This window comes from Trematomus bernacchii, unplaced genomic scaffold, assembly GCF_902827165.1.
Source record: "Trematomus bernacchii unplaced genomic scaffold, fTreBer1.1, whole genome shotgun sequence".
NCBI lineage: Eukaryota > Metazoa > Chordata > Actinopteri > Perciformes > Nototheniidae > Trematomus > Trematomus bernacchii.
Window position 1 is genome coordinate 14,184,813 of NW_022987714.1, and position 26,604 is coordinate 14,211,416.

Sequence of the window (26,604 nt, forward strand, 5' to 3'; positions counted from 1 at the left end):
CTGACCATGGCATGGCGGTCCTCCATCGCCATGATGGTGTCAAGGAAGCTGTCATCCCGTGCCCGCTTTCCTAAGAGGAGAAATAAGTAGGTTGTCAACAGAGACAACATTGGACATGGTGCAGGCAGGGACAGTGTACAAAATGCAGGTGTAAAGTAGAAGATAAGATAGGATCAAATAATATAAAATATATAAATATCAAAGTGCCCTTATTTATTGTTTTGTGCTTAATGTATGCTTGAACTTTGTTTTATAGGGATTAGTGGACATCAGTTCGATGCGTAACCTTCTTTCAAGGCCAGAGTAGTTACAGTGTAAGTGGATTGACATCTAACATAACATGGCTGAGTAAAATTATAACAATCAATAAAAAAAAAGAAAACAAAATTGAATTTCAATTACATTTTTACTTAAATGTGCAAAAATATTAAAACATCAGTCTTTGTGGCATGCAGGTAATCAACAGTTTAGGCTTTTACCATTAAAGGTAGGGTAGGTAAGTTTGAGAAACCGGCTCGAGATACACTTTTTGTTATATTCCATGGAATGCTCTTAACATCCTGATAGCAATGAATATCTTAAGTGCTTTGACAAAAAATCCATAAAAAAATGTCATCTGTGGAAGCCGTAGTACTGTAAAAAGTACGACCAATCATTTTAGCCGGCCCGGCTAAAATAACTGGATGGCCTACCTGCCTGTCAACCAGGGGCGTCGCCTGGACCTGAAAACATTCGGGGCTTAGCCCACAGTGGCGGCGGCACTACAGTGGCATTTTCTACTGCAACACTCCCCACACGCACACACACAGTACACCCGCGACTGTTACAATGAAGGCTCGATAATCAGCTCACGGCATATAGGCAGGGGTAAAGTGGCCTCCTCTAGGGGGGTCCGGGGGGATGCTCCCCCGGGGAAGATTTTTTTTTTAAATATTGAAGTTAAAAGCATCAATCTGGTGCACTTTGAGAGCAAAATGAAGAGATCTATGGATACCTCTCTCAACACCCATATGAAACAGAACTGTAAACAGATTTACTTTTTCTTTATGGATATTTTACTAATCACTCCCCTTTTAAACTCTATTCTTGTTTTACTGCCATATAGTATTTCATAACTGTTTTTCCTTTATTCTCTTATTTTTTTTATAACTATAATGATCATATGAAGGTGTGCCGCGGAAATAATCTTTTGAATAATTTGTGACCAAACCGTTTGAGACCCACTGAGATAACTTAGACTAAAGTTAACTATCTAAACACTCAGAGAGTCCTTTAGCTCACCTGAGCCTCTCAGTCTGAGAGGAGAGGACTCTCCTCCAGCTTGTTGTGGAACAAACAGCTCCTTATGTCCGTTAGTGCAGCCAGCTAACCAGATGCTAACAACATCTCTCTCTATCACACTAAATGCGCTATTGCCACACACACACAGAGCCGAGCTTGAATGACACAAGCACACGTTTATTTCCATGCAACTCTCTGATTGGTCTGGTGTCATGCCTCTGTTGCATTCACTGAACACGGGAAATTACAGTGCTGCCGTCCTCTCTTGTGTCATGATGAGGTTCACGTAAAGCACGGTTAATGTATTATATTATTGAGGGAGAATTGTCCGGGGCTACAGAAAAAACATTCGGGGCTAAAGCCCCGGATGCCCAGGCCAGGCGACGCCACTGCTGTCAGCCTTCCATCTGTGCACAAACTTATCTCGTGCCCTCATTGGTCATGTGCGCGCTTGTGTGTGTTGGAGGAGGGGCTCTATAAGGAAGTGGCAGATTTTCTCCGGTTGTGTATTTTCAAATTCTAGCGATCTCGAGCCAGTTTCTCAAACTTACCTACCCTACCTTTAACATGTAGAATTAATGTTGCAAATGACACATTAAATTATAGCTACTACAATGTAAGTTATTGTTTATCCCTATTCATTCACTGTAGCCACAGAGGTAGCATGCTAATTGCTAACGTTATATTATCGTTTTATCCCGAAGGGGAAATCGCACTAGTTTTCAATCCAGAGAGAAACACCTCGCCTGAAACACACGATTAGTGCCATGAGTTAGTGAAGCAAATTACAGAACATTGCACACTTATTCACAAGTCAAAACTTTTTTATAGCGGCCGAGAATAGCTAGCGAGCTAGCTAGATGTTATTAGCTAGCTCGGTTCCGGCCTGCTAACAGTGTTACCCAATTCAACCTAGCATTGCTAACTCGATCTACCGAGCAAATAAAAGTACATCTGAGACCAGTATTGTGCAGATTAAAACAGTGCATTGCATGTAGTTAATTTGACCTTCGTCGTGGTCCCTGCATGACTGCGCTGTGGACGGTTTCCAGGTCTGCTAACTTTGCTGAGCCACAGAAACGGCCTTCAGTAGAAGCTTCTGGATCGCGTCCTCCGAGTAAATCGGCAGAAGCGCCGACACATCCTCATCACTCCACCGCTCTGAGGATTTATTTAGTGTTGCTATAATAACTGCTTTCACAAAAGTAATCTCTTCGTTGGTGGCTGCGGCGCTGAGCTTTTAATGTGAGAAAATACAATGGCGGCCTTCAAAAAAAATTCAGAGACTCACGGGGCGTGGTTTGCATTCCGCACAGCCAATCACACGTATGAACTTTTCGAAAACGGCGTAAAAATGGTTCAATTAATTTAGTTCCTGGGGCTTTTTGGTGTGAACGCAAATATATCGTAGTTCTGATTAACTATTGTCGGAAAAGTACTCCGGTGTGAACGCGCTATTTGTTTATGAAGAAGGCGGCAAAGTTGCTACACTGCTTCTCAGTGGAGTCGGAGTGTAGAGGACTTTGGGGTTTGAGGAGGTGGTTTATGGTGGAGAAGAGTTGCTTGGAGTTTCCAATACTGTTGTTGATGATGGAGGAGTAGTACTGGGACCGTGCATCTCTGAGGGACTGTGCGTAGGCCTTCTGGTGTTCACGATAGGCTAACCGGTGAACAGTGAGTCCTGAGGCCTTGAGCCGCCGCTCAAGGACACGCCCAGCTGTCTTCATTCTCCGCAGCTCGCCGGTGTACCAAGGGGCTGAGCACGAGAAGGTGACCATCCTGGTTTTGAGGGGGGCGTGCAGATCAAGGAGACTGTTAAGGGACTGGTTGTAATATGCAACTGACTCATTTACTGATGAGAAGTTGGCGGAAGAAAGATGCTGGAGGTCCAGGGTCATGGTGTCCGGGTTGATGTTCCTCAGGTTCCTGAAGCGGATTTGGCGTTTGGGCTTGCTGAGTGGGGACTGGAAAAAGAGCTCCATAGAGATGGTCTTGTGGTCAGACACCCCCAGGTCATACACTAGCAGATGGGGGGCGGAGTTTGTGATGACCAGGTCGAGCGTGTGGCCCTTGGCGTGTGTGGGGACATTAACATGCTGTGTCAGATTGAGGCAGTCCAGAAGTAGCAGAAACTCAGTGGCAAAGTGGCAGGAGGGGGAGTCGACGTGAATATTAAAATCTCCAAGTATGATAATATTGGCAGAGGTTGTGCATAACGTAGTGAGAAGGTCTTGTATCTCTGGGATAAAAGCTGAATTGGGTTTGGGTGGCCGGTAGATCAGAAGTATTGTCAGGGCGAAGGGGGGTTTACATTTAAATGCAAGGCATTCAAAAGAGGACAATACAGGCAGGGGCAGGAGTGACAGTTCCAATTCCTTTCGGTAGATGACAGCTAGGCCTCCATCACGACCAGTGCTGCGGGCTTTCTCCAAGTAGCTGTAGCCAGGAGGGCAAGCTTCATTGAGGGTGGAGTAAACCACAGGTTTCCGTGAGGCACATGAAGTCCATTTTCTCATCAGTGATGTGGTCTTGAATGAAGGATGCTTTATTACTGAGGGATTTATTACACGTTTTCCAGACTCCTTCATGTGTGGCGGTCTCGCGATGCTCTCCGTGTATTCATACAGCGGTCTCGCGATGTTTCTGGCGCGATTTGACCCCGCCATGACCGGGCTCTGATGACGCGTCAGATGTGCGACACGACGGCAGACAGAGTGGATGGATGGAATTTCTGCATCTCCGTGCTGGGAATATACAGTTTGTCTTCTTCTTTGGCTTTGGTGGATATAGCGATGCCGACGAAGAAGTCCAAGTTGTTTAATGACTGAGGTGCAGGTTGGAGCGTTGGAGTGGTTGAAACTCAGGAGTTGGGGAATAGAAAACCTCAACATGTCGGGCGCCGAAGAAGTTTGGTAGCGGTGCTTAGCAGCGAGGGCTAACAGCAACGAGACAGCTGGAAGGCTATCCCGTTAGTATACCTCACGTCTGGGAATGAAACAGAGGCTTGGGAGTCCGCCTGCTATCACACTAGTAGCGGGAGAGAGGCAAGCAGTCAGCCGGAGATAGTCGGCGAATTTGGGCGATACAGCAGGTGAGTCCCGACAGCCGTCGGGTCCAAAACCGTCAATAATCACGAGGTTTAAGATATAAAAACACTTGTTAAACAGACTAAAAGTTTAGCCATATAACTATAGCTTAAAAGCAGATAAAAACTCTGAGGCGTAGGAGAAGCGGCGAACAAACAAGCGCCAGCGTCCTCTCCCCTTTCCTCTGTGTGTCTGACCTGATTTTATTGTGTATTCCTTGGATACTCTATTGATCTTTATCTTTTCTACTGTACGATTCTCTGGCTGGGGGGTGGGGGGGGGGCGCCAGCTAAAATCTCGCCTAAGGCAGCAAATTGTCTAGAGCCGGCCCTGAACATAGCTGATCGTTTTCTACACAATTTTTCCAATCTAGAAAAGCTGATTAGAAGTATATTTCAGGGGGTGCATGATACCCCCTTCTACCCCCCCAACTAGTTAAGCTATGTGTATTTTTTTTGTCATTAACCTTTTTCGGACCACTTATTTATTTATTTTGGTGACGATCTGACCTCCATGCTGCTACTCTGGTTCAAACTGCATCCAACAAACAATATGATTTATCTCGACCTCCCCAAAATAACCAAAATCTGACACGGGGTGTTCCTCAATGTCGAGGACGCTTCCTTTGTAGGACATGTCTTCCGAGTCAGGTCCTTCAGAGGCTAGGCAAGAATCCTTCCTAGCATCGGAGAACGAAGAATGGAACAGGCTTGCAAGTTTGCAGGTGTGCGTCATATGAGAGGCCCCGCCTTAAATTGAGCGCGATTTGTATTAAGACTCATAACTGATTTGCGAAGATGTACTTGAGTAACTGTATTTTGTAAAATGATCATCTCTCCAGGACAGAACCACTAAACTAACATAAAACGTTCTCCTTCTGTTTGCAGCCTTGAAAAAGTCCTGGAGGATAAGCAGCCATAAGAAAATCATAAAATCACCATCACCAATCAATAATAAAATGTATATTTCATTTCGAACAAATAATAAAAAAAAAATAATAATAACAAATGTGAAAAACAGAATACCGTATTGTTAGAATACAGTATTTATCAATATTCATAATCATATTTATATATTCAACAAAAATATTCATAATAATAATAAATCATATGTGTCCGAAAAGGGAGCAGCAAAGGGAATGCTTATAATTCCCACCCCTTACTTACTGCTGATCAATGATTATCCTTTGAATCATTTCTGCAAGTTATTCCTACTTAAATTAATATAAATGTATACATACATGTATATTAATTTCTCATCTTCAATCACCTTTCTTCATTCTCATAGTTTTCCAAAAAAGTGTTTCTGTACATCCTTTCCATTCATATATCATACTTGGTGCACATTGTAGCATAAACCACAAATATCAACAAAAGAGGCAAAGTCAAAACAAGGTTAATTTTAATTATTTATTTAGGTGCAAAGGTCTCATTCAAACCTAATAGTCCATCTCTGGTGCGCACCAGACAACAGTTTGTTACATTGTTTCATTTCTCAGAAGGTTTGGTTTGCGTTCACACGGGCAAAACTCAAACGGACTATAAACTTTAAACACAAGTCATGTGCACATTTACTACGCCACTGAACATAGGCCTACTTACATTTAAACGTGTACTGCCTGGATTCAGCCATTTTCAGATGGGGGAAATTGGTCCGTGCGCAAAGCATTGTGGGGATTTTAAGACCGCGGAGGATACACATGTGCATCCTCGAAATTTCCCGCTACGAAGTACGCCGGCCTCGATAGAATTCCAAGTATGCAGGACATTGGAACAGTCCTTCGGCGGCACTCGATGACGGAGTACGCTTGAAATAGTGGCTCTGGAGCAGCTTTACTCGACATTGAGGGTGTTTCTCAATGTCGAGTACGCTTGCTTGGTAGCACATGTCTTCCGAGCGTCTTGCTTCAGAAGCGAGGCAAGAATACTTCCTAGCATTCGGAAAACGAAGAGTGGAACAGGCGAGCAAGTGTGCAGGTGTGCGTCATATGAGAGGCCCCGCCTTACATTTTCCGCCACAGATTTGGGGTAATTGGTCTGTGCGCAAAGCATTGTGGTGATTTTAAGACCGCGGGGTCTACACATGCAGCCTCGACATTTCTCCAAACGAAGTACGCCGGGCTCAGTAGAATTCCAAGTATGCTGGACATTGGAACAGTACTTCGGCGGCACTCGATGACGTAGTATGCTTGAAATAGTGGCTCTGGAGCAGCTTTACTCGAGATTGAGAAACACCCTGAGAAACACCCACCGGTGTGAGATGTATTTTTTAGCTGTTCTGCAGTCATTTCCTGCGATCTTCTTCATGCAGTCAATCAAAATGAATATTAATACGGGGCATTTCTTTGACTATTTATAGGCAAATACTGTATGGGCGTTACATGAAGCCCGCAAAAGCTGCGCCGCATTTCGAGTTGATTGTGATTTATAAAGGGAAACCGGCGTAGGACGTGCGTGTGCAGTGTTTTATAAATCGGAATATTTTTGTGTGTATTTATTTGCTTTGTCCTACGTAAGCCACATTCCCACGTGAATCCTACGCAAAGCTTTATAAATGAGGCCCCTGAAGAGCTGAATGGGATTACAAAAATGTGCAGCAGAGGGGGCTCTTTTACCAAGTAACAAGTTAATGTCCTTAAGCTGCCACATCATCAGTCTGAAGTTAAAGTTTTGGTCTGGAAAGCCATGCTGGTTAAGTGTGTCTTGAATTCAGAATAAATCACCAACAGCGTCACCAGCAAAGCCCCCCCACACCATCACACTTCCTCCTCCATGCTTCACGGTGGGAACCACACATGCAGAAACCATCCGCTCACCTTCTCTGCGTCTCACAAGGACACGGCGGTTGGAACCAAAAATCTCAAATTTAGACTCATCAGACCAAAGTACAGATTTCCTCTGGTCTAATGTCCAATCCTTGTGTTTCTTGGCGTCAAAGTGTACAAAACTGGAGAGCTGAGTGGGATTACAAAAATGTGCAGCAGAGGGGGCTCTTTTATCAAGTAACAAGTTCATGTCTTTAAGCTGCCACATCATCAGTCTGAAGTTTTGGTCTGGAAGGCAAGGGGAGGAAAATATAATCCTTCTATTTCCAAACTGTAGAAGGTTCGTTGGTCTAGGGGTATGATTCTCGCTTAGGGTGCGAGAGGTCCCGGGTTCAAATCCCGGACGAGCCCTGTTTTTCAACTGTGACTTCAAAGCCTCAGGGTTGAAATGACACAGTTAACAGTCTGTTGCTGCTAACAGATACAGTATCAATGCATTGTCTTACAGTCTACACTTCACTCACTAAAACAACTCACCAATATGGCAAATAAAGTGTTACATGGTTATGCCATCACCCGACCTACCAACCTTCTATCAATTGCTTAAGCACACAGTATAAATATGTGAAAACAAAAACACCATATTACAGACTTCAACTTAGTTAGATGTATGGCCTTGGCCTCCCTTAATACATCATCCTTTAAGTAACTCCATCACGTGTGGCTGTAGCATTTGCAAAATATTTAATTAAAAATGTGGCCAATACTTACTAAAATCTTTGAATCCTGAGTCAAAAGTGAGAGAATTAAGTAAGACTTTGAAGACAGTTCTTGAAGCTGTAAGAAATGTGAAATACTTAATTGTTGCAGTTTGGTGTTTCGTCACTTCATTTGAAAACACCTCTATCCAGTAAAATGTTACATATTTATTTTACATAAATGTAATAACAACATAATTACATCATCAATATATTTATGCAGCTTCCAGGGAGCTGTTTGGTAGTGTGCAGGGGAGCTTATCAAAAATACTTTAGATACAATTGGGTAGTATAATCTATAACATTAGATCACATTTAAAGAACATATTATATGATTTATATTTACAATCTAGATCTGGAAAGTACCTACAGTTGTTAAAGAAATGCAGTGGAGTAAAGGGTACAATAGATTCAACTTTATTTTCATATGCACAGTAGCTAAAATCAGTGGTGTAAAGTAACAACACAAGTACATTTACTCAGGTACTGTACTTGAGTACAATATAAATATTGTACTTTTACTACACTATTTATTTAATATCTTATGATACTTTGCTGATATGGAATAATGATACAAAAATATGATCAACACTAAAATAAGACTTTAGTTACACCTGGATTAAATTCACAACCTACCCTAGAGTATACGAAGTAATTACAATGTGTTCCACCTTTACCAGCTGTGATAATAATACATCAATAAATATAATCATAACATATAATAAATATGATTCTGAAATGGGCCAGCAAAATTAGTACTTTTTGATTTGGCACTTTAACTTTTAATTGTAACAGAGAATACCTACACTTTGGTACTTCCACTTTTACTTAAGTACAAGATCTGAGTACTTCTCCCAACTCTGGCTAAAATGTAGATATGGGAATGAAAGTCTTAAGTCCCAGGCTCCTCCATCAATGCAACATAATATATATAGGAAATAAAACAATTTAAAAAATATTGGAAGTGAACAAGTAAATGCAGGAGAGTATATACATCTACAGTACTAGTCAAAGTTTGGACACACCTTCAAATTCGAAGTTTTTTATTTATTTAAATGTTTTCTACATTGTAGATTTATACTGAAGACATCAAAACTATAAAAGAACACATATGGAATTATCTAGTAAACAAAAAAATGTTTAAAAAATCCAGAATATGATTTATATTTTGCTGGCTACTGCAGAATGCTGTGGTAGCCATGCTGGTTAAGTATGCCTTGAATTCAGAATAAATCACCAACAGCGTCACCAGCAAAGCCCCCCCACACCATCACACTTCCTCCTCCATGCTTCACGGTGGGAACCACACATGCAGAAACCATCCGCTCACCTTCTCTGCGTCTCACAAGGACACGGCGGTTGGAACCAAAAATCGCAAATGTGGACTCATCAGACCAAAGTACAGATTTCCTCTGGTCTAATGTCCAATCCTTGTGTTTCTTGGCGTCAAAGTGTGCAAAGCTGAAGAGCTGAATGGGATTACAAAAATGTGCAGCAGAGGGGGCTCTTTTATCAAGTAACAAGTTCATGTCTTTAAGCTGCCACATCATCAGTCTGAAGTTAAAGTTTTGGTCTGGAAGGCAAGGGGAGGAAAATATAATCCTTCTTTTTCCAAACTGTAGAAGGTTCGTTGGTCTAGGGGTATGATTCTCGCTTAGGGTGCGAGAGGTCCCGGGTTCAAATCCCGGACGAGCCCTGTTTTTCAACTGTGACTTCAAAGCCTCAGGGTTGAAATGACACAGTAAACAGTCTGTTGCTGCTAACAGATACAGTATCAATGCATTGTCTTACAGTCAACACTTCACTCACTAAAACAACTCACCAATATGGCAAATAAAGTGTTACAAGGTTATGCCATCACCCAACCTACCAACCTTCCATCAATTGCTTAAGCACACAGTATAAATATGTGGAAAAAAAAACACCACATTACAGATAACTTCAACTTAGTTAGATGTATGGCCTTGGCCTCCCTTAATACATCATCCTTTAAGTAACTCCATCACGTGTGGCTGTAGCATTTGCAAAATATTTAATAAAAGATGTGGCCAATACTACTACTAAAATCTTTGAATCCTGAGTCAAAAGTGAGAGAATTAAGTAAGACTTTGAAGACAGTTCTTAAAGCTGTAAGAAATGTGAAAGACTTAATTGTTGCAGTTTGGTGTTTCGTCACTTCATTTGAAAACACCTCTATCCAGTAAAATGTTACATATTTTTTTTACATAAATGTAATAACAACATAATTACATCATCAATATGTTTATGCAGCTTCCAGGGAGCTGTTTGGTAGTGTGCAGGAGAGCTTATCAAAAATACTTTAGATACAATTGGGTAGTATAATCTATAACATTAGATCACATTTAAAGAACATATTATATGATTTATATTTACAATCTAGATCTGGAAAGTACCTACAGTTGTTAAAGAAATGCAGTGGAGTAAAGGGTACAATAGATTCAACTTTATTTTCATATGCACAGTAGCTAAAACTAGAGAATGCAATTCCTGAAGAAATTGCTAGTGGGAATGCTTTATGCTGAAAAGCTGACGCTAAACTGCTATGCTGAAATGTAATGTGTAAGAAGAAAGTGAAGAATTTAGATTGAAATGATACATGAACACTGGGGGCTTGAATGTGAGATGAGAGAAGAAAATAAAGTAAAAAAGCTTGGAAAAGCAGCAGAATATTTGAACTGCAAACTTTTGAACTAACTTGATGGTGAATGATCTGTCGCCATGCCAACGGCATTTGATGGCATCCCATAATACGCTTAGATGCGTTGATGGCTGCATCGTTACCAAACCTGTGAAGTTTTGGGCCATTTGGAGCATTTTCACTGAAGTTATGAGAAAACTGTGTTTCATGGCGAGCATTGTGTTGCCATGGCAACGGCATTTGAAGAAATCTCAAAACTGTCCCGTAGATGTCTTCACGGCTGGACTGTTAGCACACATGTGAAGTTTGAGCACTTTTTGAACATTTTCATAGGAGTTATAGCGACATCGTCTTTTATGGCGAGGGATGCGTTTCCATGGAAACGGCATATGATGAAACCCCATAATTGACGTAGAGCTGTTGAGGGCTGGACCGGTGATATACAAGCGAAGTTTGGGGGACGATCAGACCGTGTCCATTGGAGTTACAGCGACATCGTGTTTTATGCCGAGGGATGCGTTTCCATGGAAACGGCATATGATGACACCCCATAATTGACGTAGAGCTGTTGAGGGCTGGACTATTAACCATTATCTGAAGTCTGCTGCTCTGAGCATGTCAGTTGGAGTTATGACATCATCGTGTTCCATGACACAGGTGTTTATATTTGAGCTAACGACGTGTCCAGAGATCGAAGGTTTCCATGGTGATCAGTGAGAGGAGAGCATTTTCATTGTTCTGAATGAGAGATAAACCTGTTACATGTGAACGTTTTGTTGAAGAACCGCTTTGAAATTTCACTGATATCTGTTAAGATATCAGTGAAATTTCAAAGTGTGAAGCATGTCAAGGAACTTGAGCATCTGAAGTGTACTTTTTGTGTACTTTCGGGTTAATAATGTGGCCTTTTTGGCAGATTAACAAAAGGTGTGCGGCTGCTGTGGTGGGGAAAGGTGAGGCTGAATTTACAATGGAGTTTAATGGAGACATGTTGAAAGTTTTTGTCACTTCTTGCCCTCAAGAGGCATTTTGTTTAATTATTTTGCTTAATTTTTTCTTTATCTTTCAAGCTACGAGATGTTTTCCTACGTTTGTCATGAAAAGTTATGTCTCAGGAAAGTAGGGTTTGGGAATTATGGCAGGTTTAAAAGAAAATATGAAGGCAAAATTAAATCTGTCCTCCACTCTAGCTGTGACATCACGCACTCTAAAATCTGAAGAAGGCCTCTTTACCATGGTCTGAACAATGTTTAATATCTCTAAAAGTGAGAATCAGATTTAAAATTTGTGTTACACGAATAATGTCAGAAAGATGTGTAACATTTTAAAGTTGGAATGAGGTTTCTGAGTGAATGTATGAAGGAGCAGTTAGCAGTTGAAGAAGGAGCAGTTAGCAGTTGAAGTTGCATGAAGATTGTTGAAGTCTGAAGATTTCTCCATTGACTTCCATGTTAAAAATGTGATGAATTATGGGATGTATCTCTGGAATTATGAAAGTTATGAATGATAAAAGTAATAGCCATTGATTCCCGACCGAGCTGAACGTTTTGATGTTTGAACGGAGTTTCTGTGATGTTCAATGCGGGAGGAGAAGTGGCGCAAAATAACCCGGCGGAATAATAAAGAATTTCGTGCGTATCATAACAGATAGTTGGAATGCTGTGTTCCCACTAAATCAGTGGTGTAAAGTAACTACACAAGTACATTTACTCAGGTACTGTACTTGAGTACAATATAAATATTGTACTTTTACTCCACTATTTATTTAATATCTTATGATACTTTGCTGATATGGAATATTGATACAAAAATATGATCAACACTAAAATAAGACTTTAGTTACACCTGGATTAAATTCACAATCTACCCTAGAGTATACGAAGTAATTACAATGAGTTCCACCTTTACCAGCTGTGATAATAATACATCAATAAATATAATCATAACATATAATAAATATGATTCTGAAATGGGCCAGCAAAATTAATACTTTTTGAATTGGCACTTTAACTTGTAATTGTAACAGAGTATACCTACACTTTGGTACTTCCACTTTTACTTAAGTACAAGATCTGAGTACTTCTCCCAACTCTGGCTAAAATGTAGATATGGGAATGAAAGTCTTAAGTCCCAGGCTCCTCCATCAATGCAACATAATATATATAGGAAATAAAACAATTTTAAAAATATTGGAAGTGAACAAGTAAATGCAGGAGAGTATATACATCTACAGTACTAGTCAAAGTTTGGACACACCTTCAAATTCGAAGTTTTTTATTTATGTAATTGTTTTTTACATTGTAGATTTATACTGAAGACATCAAAACTATAAAAGAACACATATGGAATTATCTAGTAAACAAAAAAATGTTTAAAAAATCCAGAATATGATTTATATTTTGTTGGCTACTGCAGAATGCTGTGGTAGCCATGCTGGTTAAGTATGCCTTGAATTCAGAATAAATCACCAACAGTGTCAGCAGCAAAGCCCCCCTACACCATCACACTTCCTCTTCCATGCTTCACGGTGGGAACCAAACATGCAGAAACCATCCGCTCACCTTCTCTGCGTCTCACAAGGACACGGCGGTTGGAACCAAAAATCGCAAATTTGGACTCATCAGACCAAAGTACAGATTTCCACTGGTCTAATGTCCAATCCTTGTGTTTCTTGGCGTCTAATGACGCATTTCCACTACACGGCCTCGCTCGGTATGGCTAGGCCTCGTTAGGCCTTCTTAGGACTGGCTCACTTTATGGCGCATTTCCATTACAGTTTAGGAACTGGGGTAGTATCTATAGTAACGCAGTGTAGGCGGAGCCGTGACGTCATCTTCAAGGAGAACCCCAGAAAAACAACATCAGCCGTTAGCTGTTAGCACTCAAGCTCACATCTCCTTATATCTGTTCAGAAACTAGACAAAAGTTAAACAAGTACAAACCACAGACTGTCTGTGTCATGGTGAATACAGTCGCTGGTTTATTTATGTCTGTATAGGCCGTTGTTGTGAGTGTGGACGGTCGGAGCATATACTGCGTTAGCTTAGCCGATCTCCATTTAGACAACACGCATTTTAAAAGGTTTTTCGCGTGCCGTCTGTCTGCAGACTTGTCAAAGCATTAATTCATGGTTTTTACTAACCGGTATCAGTATGTTGTTACTTCGGCATCATTTTGAAACGTGTATTACAATTAAATCACGGTCAAATATGTTCATCTTGTTGTAGTTGTAGCCCCCTTGCCAGCGATTCTCTCTCTAGTTTAGCATACTCAGCCCGACTCAGCCTGGTTGTTGGCCCGGAAAGAACCTCGATTTTATGGGGCCAGAAAAACTGTGAAATAGTACCTGCTAGCCGGTACTACGCTAAGTGGAAACGCAACCAAAAACAGGCCCCGCACGGCTCTGCACACTTAAAGCAAGCTCCGCGCTGTAGTGGAAATGCGCCAAAAGTGTGCAAATCTGTCATCAGGGGCGTCGCCTGGACCTGAAAACATTCGGGGCTTAGCCCACAGTGGCGGCGGCACTACAGTGGCATTTTCAACTGCAACACTCCCCACACGCACACACACAGTACACCCGCGACTGTTACAATGAAGGCTCGATAATCAGCTCACGGCATATAGGCAGGGGTAAAGTGGCCTCCTCTAGGGGGGTCCGGGGGGATGCTCCCCCGGGGAAGATTTTTTTTTAAATATTGAAGTTAAAAGCATCAATCTGGTGCACTTTGAGAGCAAAATGAAGAGATCTATGGATACCTCTCTCAACACCCATATGAAACAGAACTGTAAACAGATTTACTTTTTCTTTATGGATATTTTACTAATCACTCCCCTTTTAAACTCTATTCTTGTTTTACTGCCATATAGTATTTCATAACTGTTTTTCCTTTATTCTCTTATTTTTTTTATAACTATAATGATCATATGAAGGTGTGCCGCGGAAATAATCTTTTGAATAATTTGTGACCAAACCGTTTGAGACCCACTGAGATAACTTAGACTAAAGTTAACTATCTAAACACTCAGAGAGTCCTTTAGCTCACCTGAGCCTCTCAGTCTGAGAGGAGAGGACTCTCCTCCAGCTTGTTGTGGAACAAACAGCTCCTTATGTCCGTTAGTGCAGCCAGCTAACCAGATGCTAACAACATCTCTCTCTATCACACTAAATGCGCTATTGCCACACACACACAGAGCCGAGCTTGAATGACACAAGCACACGTTTATTTCCATGCAACTCTCTGATTGGTCTGGTGTCATGCCTCTGTTGCATTCACTGAACACGGGAAATTACAGTGCTACCGTCCTCTCTTGTGTCATGATGAGGTTCACGTAAAGCACGGTTAATGTATTATATTATTGAGGGAGAATTGTCCGGGGCTACAGAAAAAACATTCGGGGCTAAAGCCCCGGATGCCCAGGCCAGGCGACGCCACTGTCTGTCATCAAGGCAAAAGGGGGCTACTTTGAAGAATATAAAATATAAATCATATTCTGGATTTTTTAACACTTTTTGTTTACTAGATAATTCCATATGTGTTCTTTTATAGTTTTGATGTCTTCAGTATTTCAAAAAAATAAAATAATAAAAAGCTTCAAATTTTAAGGTGTGTCCAAACTTTTGACTGACAGTGTACATGGAATAAGATAAACAAGAACAGAACGTAAAATGAAATACCGTACAGTGAAATTAGTTAATTGATATAACAAATAAATTGTAAGGTGCAAACCATGGTGCAAACAGATGAATGTCTGAAGGCACTTCAAACAACCAAGGCACTTAATAGTATGACACTACCTCATACTGTCCAATATGAAATACTCTGGTGTCTTAAAAGATGGATAGGAGGCTTATATTAATAAATGTAGGCTATTTATTTGAGGTTACATGCTGCCAGCTCTCTCATAGTCCTGTGCAGAAACGTTGCCAGAATCTTTTATTTTGAAAAACCTATAACAGGAAGTTGTTGTTGACAGGGAATCACTTCGTTGTCGGGCTCTCCAGCTAGCTCATTAGCTGGTTAGCTTAATCAACCAAAATACAGCTTTTACTGGAAAGCAGAGGCCCAGGTGAGGTTGCTCGTCCAACTTGGTACGGTTTTCAAAACATTTTAACTCGTGTGTTTTACTGTCTTTAATAGCTGGTGTGGTTTCCGGCAACATATAAGACAACGACGTTAGCTTAGGCTAGCAAAGTATTCTTGGTAAATATAGGGCTTTGTATTTTCTTCGAATAATTCATATCGTGCTTGTCATTGAAACAGGGCTTACGGTTGGTTAACTAATCATACGTGGTGTCTTTTTGTTGTATAATTGGCATTCTTGTACCACAGAGGACAGGGAGATTAGTCAGAAGAGAAGCTTTAGCTGGCAACTCTTGTTGCTAGGCAACAGAACTCTCCACGGGGTAAAGCCTGTAATTTCATTAGTGTGGCAACATCACGCATTTCACTTGGTCATATACAAGATACTTTTCCCATGTGCTTAATTTTCCAATTTACTATCCAAAAAGAGCGTAAATAATGTTGTATTTCGCTGTAGGCCTATGTGTCTGCTTTACTGCTCTCATATAGGGATATACAGTAGGCATCATGTTGGTCCCTATATTCACATTGAAGCTGAACCACAAGATTAACCCTCGCATGGTGACTGTTGGGAAATTTGATGGAGTCCACCCATGCCTCACTGCAGCAACACAGGCTGGAAAGGTAAGGGAAATAACATGTGCACTATTCCAACATAACTTTTGGGAGCTTAGCATGGTTGTTGTCTTAAGTGCTTAATATTTCCTTTATTTCCTGAGGGATTTATTTGCATATCCCATGTTTGTTGTGACCATGTTCTCCCCTACCTTGCAGTCCTTTCCCACATATTTGTTGGACTTACAGTCATTACCTCACTCTTTTAATACTTACTATGTCATACTTATGTTTTCACTTCATACCCTTAATTCTCCCTGTTTCCCTTTGGAAGGTTTTCATCCATAACCCTCACGCTCGTGGTCAGAGACCTGTTGCCCACCGACTGAGCCAGAGCACACAAGACTCTGACATCTCACTCCTCAACATTAACCAGGCAGTCACTTGTCTGACGGCAGGAACGCTTGGACCAAACTTGACAGGGGACACACTGTTGGTGGGCTCCCAGACCAACCTGCTGGCATATGATGTCCATGACAATGCTGATATATTCTACAGAGAGGTGAGATATATACATGTAGTTGTAGGCCTTACCAAGAATGGAGTCTTGAAACAATGAAATAATTGCAGCATATAGGTAATCAGAGGTTGTTGTTTTTTGTGTAACATTTCCGATTACCCTCAATTCATCAGTTTTATCATCTTTTTGCTGATGTAGGTGTCACTCTATAAGAAGTTATAGTAAACTCTAGTAAAGATATCTCCCCTTTGAGGCTAGGAGAGATTATGATTGGCTGTCAGCGTTTTTGTGCGGCACAGCTGCAGCTACTTTTTAACTGTTTGCTTATTGTTATTTATATTATAACAACTAATAAGATAGATCATAGTGCTTTACAAAATGTGTTTTAGCATTTGCAAAGTACTGAATGGTAAATGATGTACACTCTGGACCACTACTAATTTATACAGCAGAGGATTAGGACCAAATGTAAAGATGTGTTTGAGTTCTAAGAAAAAAGTCAGAATTCTTCAATTTAATCCAGTGTTTTCCCCGTTTAAAAAAAATTGCTTATTGTTCATCAGTATGGATGCTCACATAGTTATACTGTATTTAGAGTTATTCGTATAGAGCCCCGAATGTAGGGATGTTTGAAAAAAGCTGATGCACTTAAGGGGTTAATCTATTTGTGACTTTTTGAGGGATTTAGCTGATGCTGATGGAGTGAAAACATATATGCATCTAGGCTGAATGTGTGTGCGTGTGTGTGTAGGTGACGGATGGGGCCAATGCTATCGTGTTGGGAAAGCTCGGGGACATCCCGAATCCTCTTGCCATCATAGGCGGGAACTGCGCCTTACAAGGCTTTGACTATGTGGGCAATGATCGCTTCTGGACAGTAAGCAACATTTCAATATGAGGATACAATACAGATCTGTCAAGAAATTGGTATTGTTAAAAAGCAATATAACACAGAACAAATGACACTGTTACTTTTGTCTGCATACCCAACCATTTTCTAGCTATCTTGTCGGTTAAGATTGTTTGACTTATTTATTTGAAGAAGACGGTTCATTTCACACAAGCAGACAATTCAATTGACTATTTACTGTCCCTGTTGAGAAAACCATTTCTTGGCTGAAACAACTTAATAAATGTATTCATCAAGTGTCTTGTTTTCAGGTAACAGGAGATAATGTCAGATCTCTGGTGCTCTGTGACTTCACTGGGGATGGGAAAAATGAGGTAAGTCCTGACTGTCTGGCAGCCTGCGTCACTGTAGATACAGTAGATAGATAGATAGTTTTCATTAAAAAAAACCTCAAAAGAAGCTTGGCGAGTAAAGAGACATTTGTTACAGCCCTTGTGACTAAACTGTAGACATTAATTCTATGAAAGATTAAATCATATTGATATGATCATTTATTGTTTTGAAGGAGAATTAAGTCAGGCATTGTGCATTATGTTTACAGCTCCTGGTAGGATCAGATGATTTTGACATCAGGGTGTTCAAAGAGGATGAACTTGTGGCTGAAATGACTGAAAATGAGGTAAATGGATGCAACACATTTCCCTCTTCAATACTCACAAAAGTATGTTTTTAAAGACTTTAAATTATGTTTTTGTGGGGGACTATATCATTTGAACTAATATATGCACTATATTTACTCATATCTTGGTTATTATCTTATCTGTTTTGTGCTGAAGAAAAGTAATGTTTTTGACTCAACAAGTTGTCCCTCTCTCCTCGTACAGACTGTAACATCACTGTGCTATATGCATGGCAGCAGGTTTGGCTATGCCCTGGCTAATGGCACTGTGGGAGTTTATGACCGCACCGCCCACTACTGGAGGATTAAGGTACTCATTTACGATAATGCTGTCTTGGACAAGAGGGGATTCACATCACACTCTCCCTCAGCAGGCTTGATTCCCTTTTTTTTTTTTTTTCTGCTATTGTAGAAATGATCATTTCCTCAACCTCAAGTATTTGAGCCTGCAAGAGCTTAATAGTTAATCAATTGTCTTAAATCGTTTTAAAGGGACATTCCCCAAGATCAAAACTAATATATTTTTCTGCCTACCTCAAGTGTGATTTATCAATCAAGATTGTTGCAGACTGTTGGAAATATGGTCCAAAGAGATCTGCTTTCTCTAAATATAATGCAACAAAATGACACTATATGATAGGTCTCTTTCCAAAACCTGACTTTGTTACTCAAGTAATCCTTATTGGGAGTATTTTCCTGTAAGAACTAAGATAAGATAAGATGGACCTTTATTAATCCCCATAGGACATTTCCGGAGTATAAAACAGCAACAGGGTGAGAGTGAAAGAAAGGACAGTACAGATTCACACAAGGATAATACAATAAAAATAACATTATATAAGTAACTGTTAAAACAATATATCACCACATGGTAAAACATTGGTAATTTGAATGAACATAAATACATATTTGAGTTCCGATTGTTAAATATATTTACATAGTATGTGTGCAGATATGAGTGCAGGTCAAAGTCATTTGTACAAACAGTACGGGTTACTTTTCATGGGTTACATGGTTAACTCTTGGTTCTGCAGCCTGATGGCTACAGGCACAAAAGACAGTCCGAGACGCTTTGTGCTGTGACGATGAGGGATGAGATGGGGACTATTTTATTTATGTGGGACTACACCTGCCAAAGAATGGGCAAAAGCCTTTTGCTCAGGAGTAGATGTACACTTCCTTTAGCGTAGTAATATGGTTGGTAGGAGAAATTCTCTAGAAAGAAAATAGTTCAATGGCTGATATCTAACGCTATGCATCTCACACATTTAGTTCTATCAATAGCAATACATGTAAATGGGAAAATATATACCTTCTGTACTTTTGATAATGTGTCTCCATTTGCTTTTCTTTCATGTGTTATTCTCTACCAATCAGTCTAAGAATCATGCAATGAGCATCCATGCATTTGACCTGAATGCTGATGGTGTGGTGGAGCTCATCACTGGCTGGTCCAATGGAAAGGTCAGCACACATCCCAGCAGGCCTATCATTTAGAAAACAACCAATCACACTTCAGAAATCTCATTTGTATTTAGATTTTTGTGGATACAACAAGTCGTTTATTTCCACAGTATCTCTCATTAATCTCCACTCTTTCATCAAATCCCCCTTTTTATGTCAGATTGACGCTCGTAGCGAACGCACAGGCGAGGTCATTTTCAAAGACAACTTCTCATCTTCTGTGGCCGGAGTGGTGGAGGGGGACTACAGGTTGGATGGACAGAAACAACTCATCTGCACCTCCATAGAGGGAGAGGGTATGTCGGCCTGCCATTATCTCACTAACTAAAAAGGATATATTTGTTTTGTGGTTAAGGATTTTATAAAAATTGTAGTGTTGCATTTTCACCTAAGTACAATGGAGATGTATTGAGTTTAATTTTTGATGCTTTTGTGATTTTCTAAATGTTTATTTAATGCTCTCAGCAAATCCCTTAAAAAATAACACCATTCCTGTCTGCCTCAGCTGTGCTTTAAGCCTTATTCAGGCAAAGCATGCAACCAACCAAAACCAATCGAACATGATCGGGGAGAACTGAACAATTAAAGGGGTCCTATTAGGCTTTTGGGGGTTTTCCCTTTCCTGTAGTGTGTTATATAGGTTTGTGTGCATGTAAATGGTCTGCAAAGGCTAATATCTCAAAGTTTCTCTCCCACACTCCTGCCCACCCCAAACTGCCTGAAATCAAGCCCCCAGGAAGTGCGCCGGACTCTGATGAAAATATTCGCTGTGTCCAAACGGCGGTACTACAATTGACTTTTCAGTCCGTGACGTCACTGGGCCCAGAAAGACTTCTTCCCATTGACTAACATTGGGAAAGAGACGTCTGTAAATCAGCGGATATTTTTTTTTAAACGAAATAAACTACCCAGTATGAACTATTTTATAGCCCTTATTATAATCATCAGGTCCTTCAAGTTGTAAAATGCACTAAAAGCCGAATCTAGATTTATTTTCTGTCTCCATTCATTCTACTGAGCCGAGAGTGGGAGCTCCGGGGGCGGGGCTTAAGGGGCGCATGCTCTGTGAGCACACATACGGGTTCTTCTGCTCTGACAGCCAGGCATGATGGGTAATCTGTGACGTTTCGCTCTCTCAAAAGTTGGGCCTTTTTGTCCTCATGCGCCAATGAGCAGCTCTCATAGGAAAGAACGAGACCCCGCCTCCCACGCTGTATCCAGTTCTTATTGTACATCCATGCCTGAAATGCCTCCAGTGGACTCATTTGTTTACTTCTGGGAAATAGTGACATCACTTTTTAACACTCAGTTTCTACTGACTAACGCTCCAATATATTGTACGTGGCTTAGGGGCGGGGAATCTCTAAGCGGTTGACCAATCACAACAGAGCCGGCCAGCTAACCAATCAGAGCGGACGGGGCTCTGGTTTCAGACAGAGGGTGAAAAGAGGTGCTGCAGCACAGGCAGTATGAGAAAAATAAAGAGCTTTTTGAACATTAAAGCATGTAATCATGTCACAGTAGAGGAACACAATACAAATATGAACCTGAAAATGACTCATGAAAGTCCTTAGTGTAATAAATGTGTGTATCTTGTAGTGCGAGGCTACCTGCCAGCGAGCAAAGACCTTAAAGGGAATCTGATGGACACCAGTGCTGAACAGGACCTCATTAGAGAGCTCAGCCAACGCAGACAGAATCTGTTGCTGGAGCTACGCAACTATGAAGAGAATGCCAAGGTACATATATTTATTCTATACTTTTTTTTGTTATTTGTCTTTTAAGTTTTATTTGTCTACATTGTACAACGACAAAGAGAGGACAAATGGGGAATAGTATTTGGTTGGATTAAAGAAGGTGCTATTGAAATGTGCAACATGTAGATTTACATTTACTTTAAATTCTTGACAACATGTGTTATAAATGATAGCAGATTATTTTCAGATTATCATTAATTGAACTGAATTTACTGATAAACTCCTGGACATTTCTTGATTGATACCCTCAAATACTTAACTTTTAACTCAACATTTCTAATTCAAAGAAAAAACACAAAATTCATTGTTTATTCGCTTACATGTATGCAGTAGAAAATGAAAAATAATTCATACATAAATAACAGACAATGTGATAAAGAGCTGCAAAAAACCTTTTGCTGGGTTAGGGTTTCTTCACCACTCTCCAGTGTATGCCTTATTCCATTAGGAAAGTACAAAAAACAATAGAGAAAGACAAAGATAAGATCTCACACACTAGCAGAAATTTAAAAAAAAGTAGAAAAAATAACTATTAACGGGAAGTTTACATAAATAATCCATTACAATAGCATTGTGCAGATAAAAACAAACCTTTTAACAACCTTCTTGAATATTAGAATATGAGAGCATTCCATATCACCGAACCTCAGTAAAACCAAATTGTTATGAAGATGAGTAACAGACAGTACATTTCAGAGTCATTTGAAGTAGGATAATTGTGGAATTATTGATTGTACCGAAACGATTATTCGTATTACTTTCATATTTTGGCCACATCAGGGATAGCAGTCTGATTTCACATTTGGCTGCATATTCTTTTATAAATATGCTAACATCCACACAAACTGTACCATTGTTTCAGGGTGTGTCAGAGACAAACAGTGGGGTGGGCGTCATACCTGCCAACACTCAGCTCCAGACGGCGCTCTCGGTGCGACCTGCTACAGAGACACAGAAGGCTCATGTAGAGCTCAGCATTTCAACACCAAATGGTACAGTGTTTTAGCACTTAAGCTGAGAAACTCAAGCTTGTTTAAGGGCTGAGTAAATACAAAGTCCCGGGTCCCTGATCCTCTTTTGTATCTTCTCCAGAAACCATCATCCGTGCAGTGCTCATCTTCGCAGAGGGGATATTTGAGGGCGAGAGTCACGTCGTCCACCCCAGCGCCCAGAATTTGTCCGGCTGTGTCCGAGTCCCCATTGTCCCCCCAAAAGATATACCAGTGGATCTGCACATTAAAGCTTTTGTTGGAGGGAAAACTAGGTAGGATGTGTGAGTGTGTAAAGTGTGTTTGCTTTGGAGTATCAGTGTAATGAACACCCTTTTTTCTTCTCTCCAGTACTCAATTCCACGTGTTTGAAATCACCCGTCAGCTGCCCCGTTTCTCCATGTATGACATCACGGTCGACTCCTCGGCTGCAGAGCCCAGCGGACGGGTCACCTTCAGCATCAACGATCGACCACAACGGGTAGGCTGTCAGAGCGTCTTTTAGGAACACGGAGGACAAAAGGCTGCAGCACACCAAACCAGGAGTTGCAACTGCCAATCCTCACTTTCATTTGAATGTAGGTTTGAGCTACAGCGTTAGGGTAACAAACGCATGAGCCTGGAGCAAAACATAACATAGTCAACTTTTGGAGCAACGTAGCCAGACGTCACTCTGCAGTGACCAATCATTTTAGCCAGCGATCAGACTTTTTCAGTCAGTTCTAGGTTGACAAAATAGACTAAGGCTGGCAACGTTTGGCCAATGAATGAGGGTAAGAAACTAAACAAAACCATTTATCCCCTAACCATCGAGGAGTTTGTGTAACAGCTGACGGTTTCCTGCAACAAGCTTCAGCACAGAGAGTTGTCCCTTTGTTTTTATTTTGTTGATTTCAGCTGCCTTTTGAATAGGACTAAAGATTTAAAAGAAGGCTATGACAAAAAATATATAAATATAAAATCTACATGTACAATATTGGGAGCTTAAAGTGACTTCTGAAGATGATCACAACAACAACTGCTTTGGTGGGAATGCAGCAGAAACCTGATTTTTAACAGTCCCACAGCATGTTTAAGGCAATAACATGCTGATATGCCTTTGCTATTCAATTCTATATGTTATTGTTGATATGCATCATGTGCTTGTATGGTGTGTAGGTGGTGATGTGGCTGAATCAGAACTTCTTGCTTCCTGAGGGAGTAGACAGTCCTGACATCACGTTTAGTTCTCTAAGAGGAGGGGGACTGTTGTCCGTCAGTATGGCCAGCAATGGACAGGTACAAACGCACAACAACAATAACGTCTTTAGCTGTTAGCTTCATTCAGATTTGAGCTTGTTTGATTTGACCCTTTTAAGATTACCAATGAAATCAATGGGACTTGTTTATTTAGCACTATTTAAAAATGTATTTTCAAGAATGTATTTCCAAACTTTCAAACCTGAACAAAAATGAACAAACATCATTAACAGAATGTGATTACTTATTGAATATCAGCTACAATCAGACATTAATCCATCTCAAACTGCCCAATCAGATCACTCTGAGAACTGATGACATCGACCTGGCAGGAGATCTGGTCCAATCACTGGCCTCCTTCCTCGCTAAAGAGGATTTGTCGGCAGAAGCAGACTTCCCTGTATACTTTGAGGAGCTACGCACTACACTCACTGAGGTCAGACTTTCAACAGATTCAAATATTTGAATGCTTTTATTTAGAATCAGAATCAGAATTCCTTTATTCTGTACCAGAGAGGGGAACATGTAGAACTTTCCACTTTTACTCCAAGAATCCATCGTCACACTTCAACAACACCTGTTGAAAAGGCTGGTCAAGGTCAAGAGAAGTCAGAGAGCATGTGAGAGATGGTCTTTTGTTTATTGAGGCTTGAATATCTGTCTGATAGGTGGATGAGTTCCACTCTGTCCACCAGAAATTGACTGCAGCCATGGCCGACCATTCTAACTACATCAGGAACATGCTGGTGCAGGCAGAGGATGCCCGCCTGATGGGTGAGATGTGAGTATTGTGCATTATTATCAACAATTAGCATTTCACCATACACTGTTAATACTGATATAACGTCTTTTTTTAACAAGCAATTGTTTCTCTCCCTCTTTTTCCAAATACTTTTGCCCTCTGAAGGATTACAATGAAGAAGCGTTACAGGGAGCTGTACGATCTAAACAGAGATCTGATCAACGAGTATAAAATCCGCTCAAACAACCACAATGCACTGCTGGCCTGCCTGAAGTCTGTCAACCAGGCCATACAGCGAGCTGGTAGACTCAGAGGTAAGGCACTGTGTGTTCTTAAAAATAACATATTTGTATTATGTATTTGGGTCTGCCGCAAATTGAGGCCTCTAAATAGAGTCCGCTGTATAATTAACAGTGCTTTGAAACTTAAAATCATGTGTGGCATTCTGTATGAGTAGTTGCTTCTTGCACATATATATTTTCTCCTCATATTAATCCATCTTTCCTGCTGTTCCTACTTCTCTCCAGTGGGTAAGCCCAAGAGCCAAGTGATCTCTGCCTGTCGAGACGCCATCAAGAGCAACAACGTCAACGCACTGTTCAGGATCATGAGAGCTGGCACTGCATCCTCCTGAGGGCAAAGGGAGGTGGGATGCAGAAAAGGACAATAGATTGAAAGGACAAGAACAACGGATGAGAGCTATTATGTTAACCTTTATCAATTCCAAGCTTGGACTGAGATTAGTGGGATGATGAGAACTACACATGGAACGCTGTTGTAGCCTTAATCTATCGTTAACCGTGATTTAGGAATAAGCAACAACCTGGCAGCAGTTGAGCTAATGTCCATTGAATGTTCTCGAGAAGTTCCAGGTGACCCTGCACTTTTGTAAAATAAATGTTTAAACTCCAGAAAATGTTTTTCTTTTTCCATGACGGTTTGTAGAAATATGCTGGATCAGCAGCGAGCTGACACAGTGATGTTTAGAGAGAGCACAGCTGGAGAGCAGCTTCCTCTCAGACAGAGCCCCGAACGCTCTCTGCTCCAAGCTGTTGAGTGTTTGTAGCCAAAGAAACCCATTTTAAAATAATAGTTGTCAAAGAGGACCAATGCTGTGTGTTTACCTTTTGTAGAGAGAGAGAGATTGTAAGTGTGTTTTTGTGGCAGAAATTGTTATTAAATTAATTATGTTTTAAAAGATAGCATGTCTTTTGTATTCTTGGAAACGTTGTGATCTCTATTAGAATTTGTGCTAGACAGTTTTTAAACAAAGCTTGGCTGCTCAGCATTTTTGCATATATATATATATATATATATATATAATTGAGAAAAGATGACTTCCAATTTTGGGACATATATCTGCCATGTAGGCTATGCTACATATCTTTTCTTATTCTCTTTTTTACAGTTTAGCTGTATATACCCTACATCCAGCAGGTTCTAAGGGCCAACACTCTGCAGACGTGTTCACTTATTACCATCCACTTTTCCAAACGTATCTTCTCTCTATAGGTCTAATTGTATGCACACATGTTCACGCACAAGCTGTTTTCTATAGGCGCCACAGATGGTTCAGTCAAGACCCAGTACATAGTCATAAATCACCATTACTGCTGCCTATGCCGAGGGTGTTTGCATGCGTGTGCTTTCCTGCATGTTGCTTAGGGTGGTAGAAATATTTAAATATATAGGAACTCATTTGTGTGAGGTTTAATATTGAACATAATTAGTGACACTCAGTTTTAATGATATGATCTCCAATACTACTTCCCGGATGCATTATTCTGGATCTGGCTTTGATATATGTCTTAGTGACCTACTGGGAGAATAAAAAAACAAAAAAACATGACTCATCAGAACATGAACTCACACTCTGCACTTTTATTTATTCCTCTTGCCTTTTTTTCCTTCACAATCCTCATCAGTTGCTGTGCTGGCATCTGGCTTGAAGTAGCTTCGCTTTGGTTTAAGTCACGTGATAAGGAAAAAAAAGGATGAAGATGCTGCATTCAGGTGCTCCTTGTTAGCTCCGTCGTCTGACTACTTGCTCATAAATTCAAATACATCTAAACTAGTATATATTCTTTACGCATTTCCTCCTTCATTTTAAACACTTACATTGTTGCCTACATATTTTTTAAAAGATTGTTCTTGTTTTATTGTATTCCAGTGCGCATTTA

General features: G+C 40.5%; 1 protein-coding gene and 2 non-coding genes across 7 annotated transcripts; all 3 read left to right on the top strand.

Annotated features, from left to right (window-relative positions):
* The first annotated feature begins 7,470 nt into the window (after window positions 1-7,470).
* Window positions 7,471-7,542, top strand: trnap-agg. The gene has a single exon. It is a non-coding gene; the product is annotated as a tRNA-Pro (tRNA).
* A 1,971-nt stretch (window positions 7,543-9,513) lies between these two features.
* trnap-agg lies at window positions 9,514-9,585 on the top strand. Its single transcript has one exon. It is a non-coding gene; the product is annotated as a tRNA-Pro (tRNA).
* A 5,919-nt stretch (window positions 9,586-15,504) lies between these two features.
* bbs2 (Bardet-Biedl syndrome 2) lies at window positions 15,505-25,626 on the top strand. Of its 5 annotated transcripts, none has more exons than XM_034141944.1 (18): window positions 15,505-15,615; window positions 16,119-16,253; window positions 16,519-16,746; window positions 17,456-17,581; window positions 17,866-17,928; window positions 18,156-18,233; window positions 18,439-18,543; window positions 19,611-19,697; window positions 19,858-19,993; window positions 21,297-21,436; window positions 22,317-22,446; window positions 22,547-22,718; window positions 22,795-22,924; window positions 23,602-23,721; window positions 23,981-24,118; window positions 24,351-24,463; window positions 24,590-24,738; window positions 24,952-25,626. In XM_034141944.1, the coding sequence occupies exons 2-18, from the start codon at window positions 16,137-16,139 to the stop codon at window positions 25,056-25,058; spliced, it is 2,139 nt and encodes a 712-aa protein (XP_033997835.1). In that variant the 5' UTR covers window positions 15,505-15,615; window positions 16,119-16,136; the 3' UTR covers window positions 25,059-25,626. The 5 variants fall into 5 exon arrangements, with proteins under 5 accessions (XP_033997835.1, XP_033997834.1, XP_033997836.1 ...); XM_034141943.1 differs by having other exon boundaries at window positions 15,526-15,637; window positions 16,087-16,253; XM_034141945.1 differs by having other exon boundaries at window positions 15,526-15,637.
* Window positions 25,627-26,604: the final 978 nt, after the last annotated feature.

Excerpts from the sequence above, each read along its gene's own strand:
- bbs2 (XM_034141944.1), top strand. The coding sequence starts at position 16,137 with ATGTTGGTCCCTATATTCACATTGAAGCTGAACCACAAGATTAACCCT. Across the intron at positions 17,582-17,865 it reads GCAATGATCGCTTCTGGACA|GTAACAGGAGATAATGTCAG; the intron begins GTAAGCAACATT and ends TCTTGTTTTCAG. Across the intron at positions 24,464-24,589 it reads GCCCGCCTGATGGGTGAGAT|GATTACAATGAAGAAGCGTT; the intron begins GTGAGTATTGTG and ends TGCCCTCTGAAG.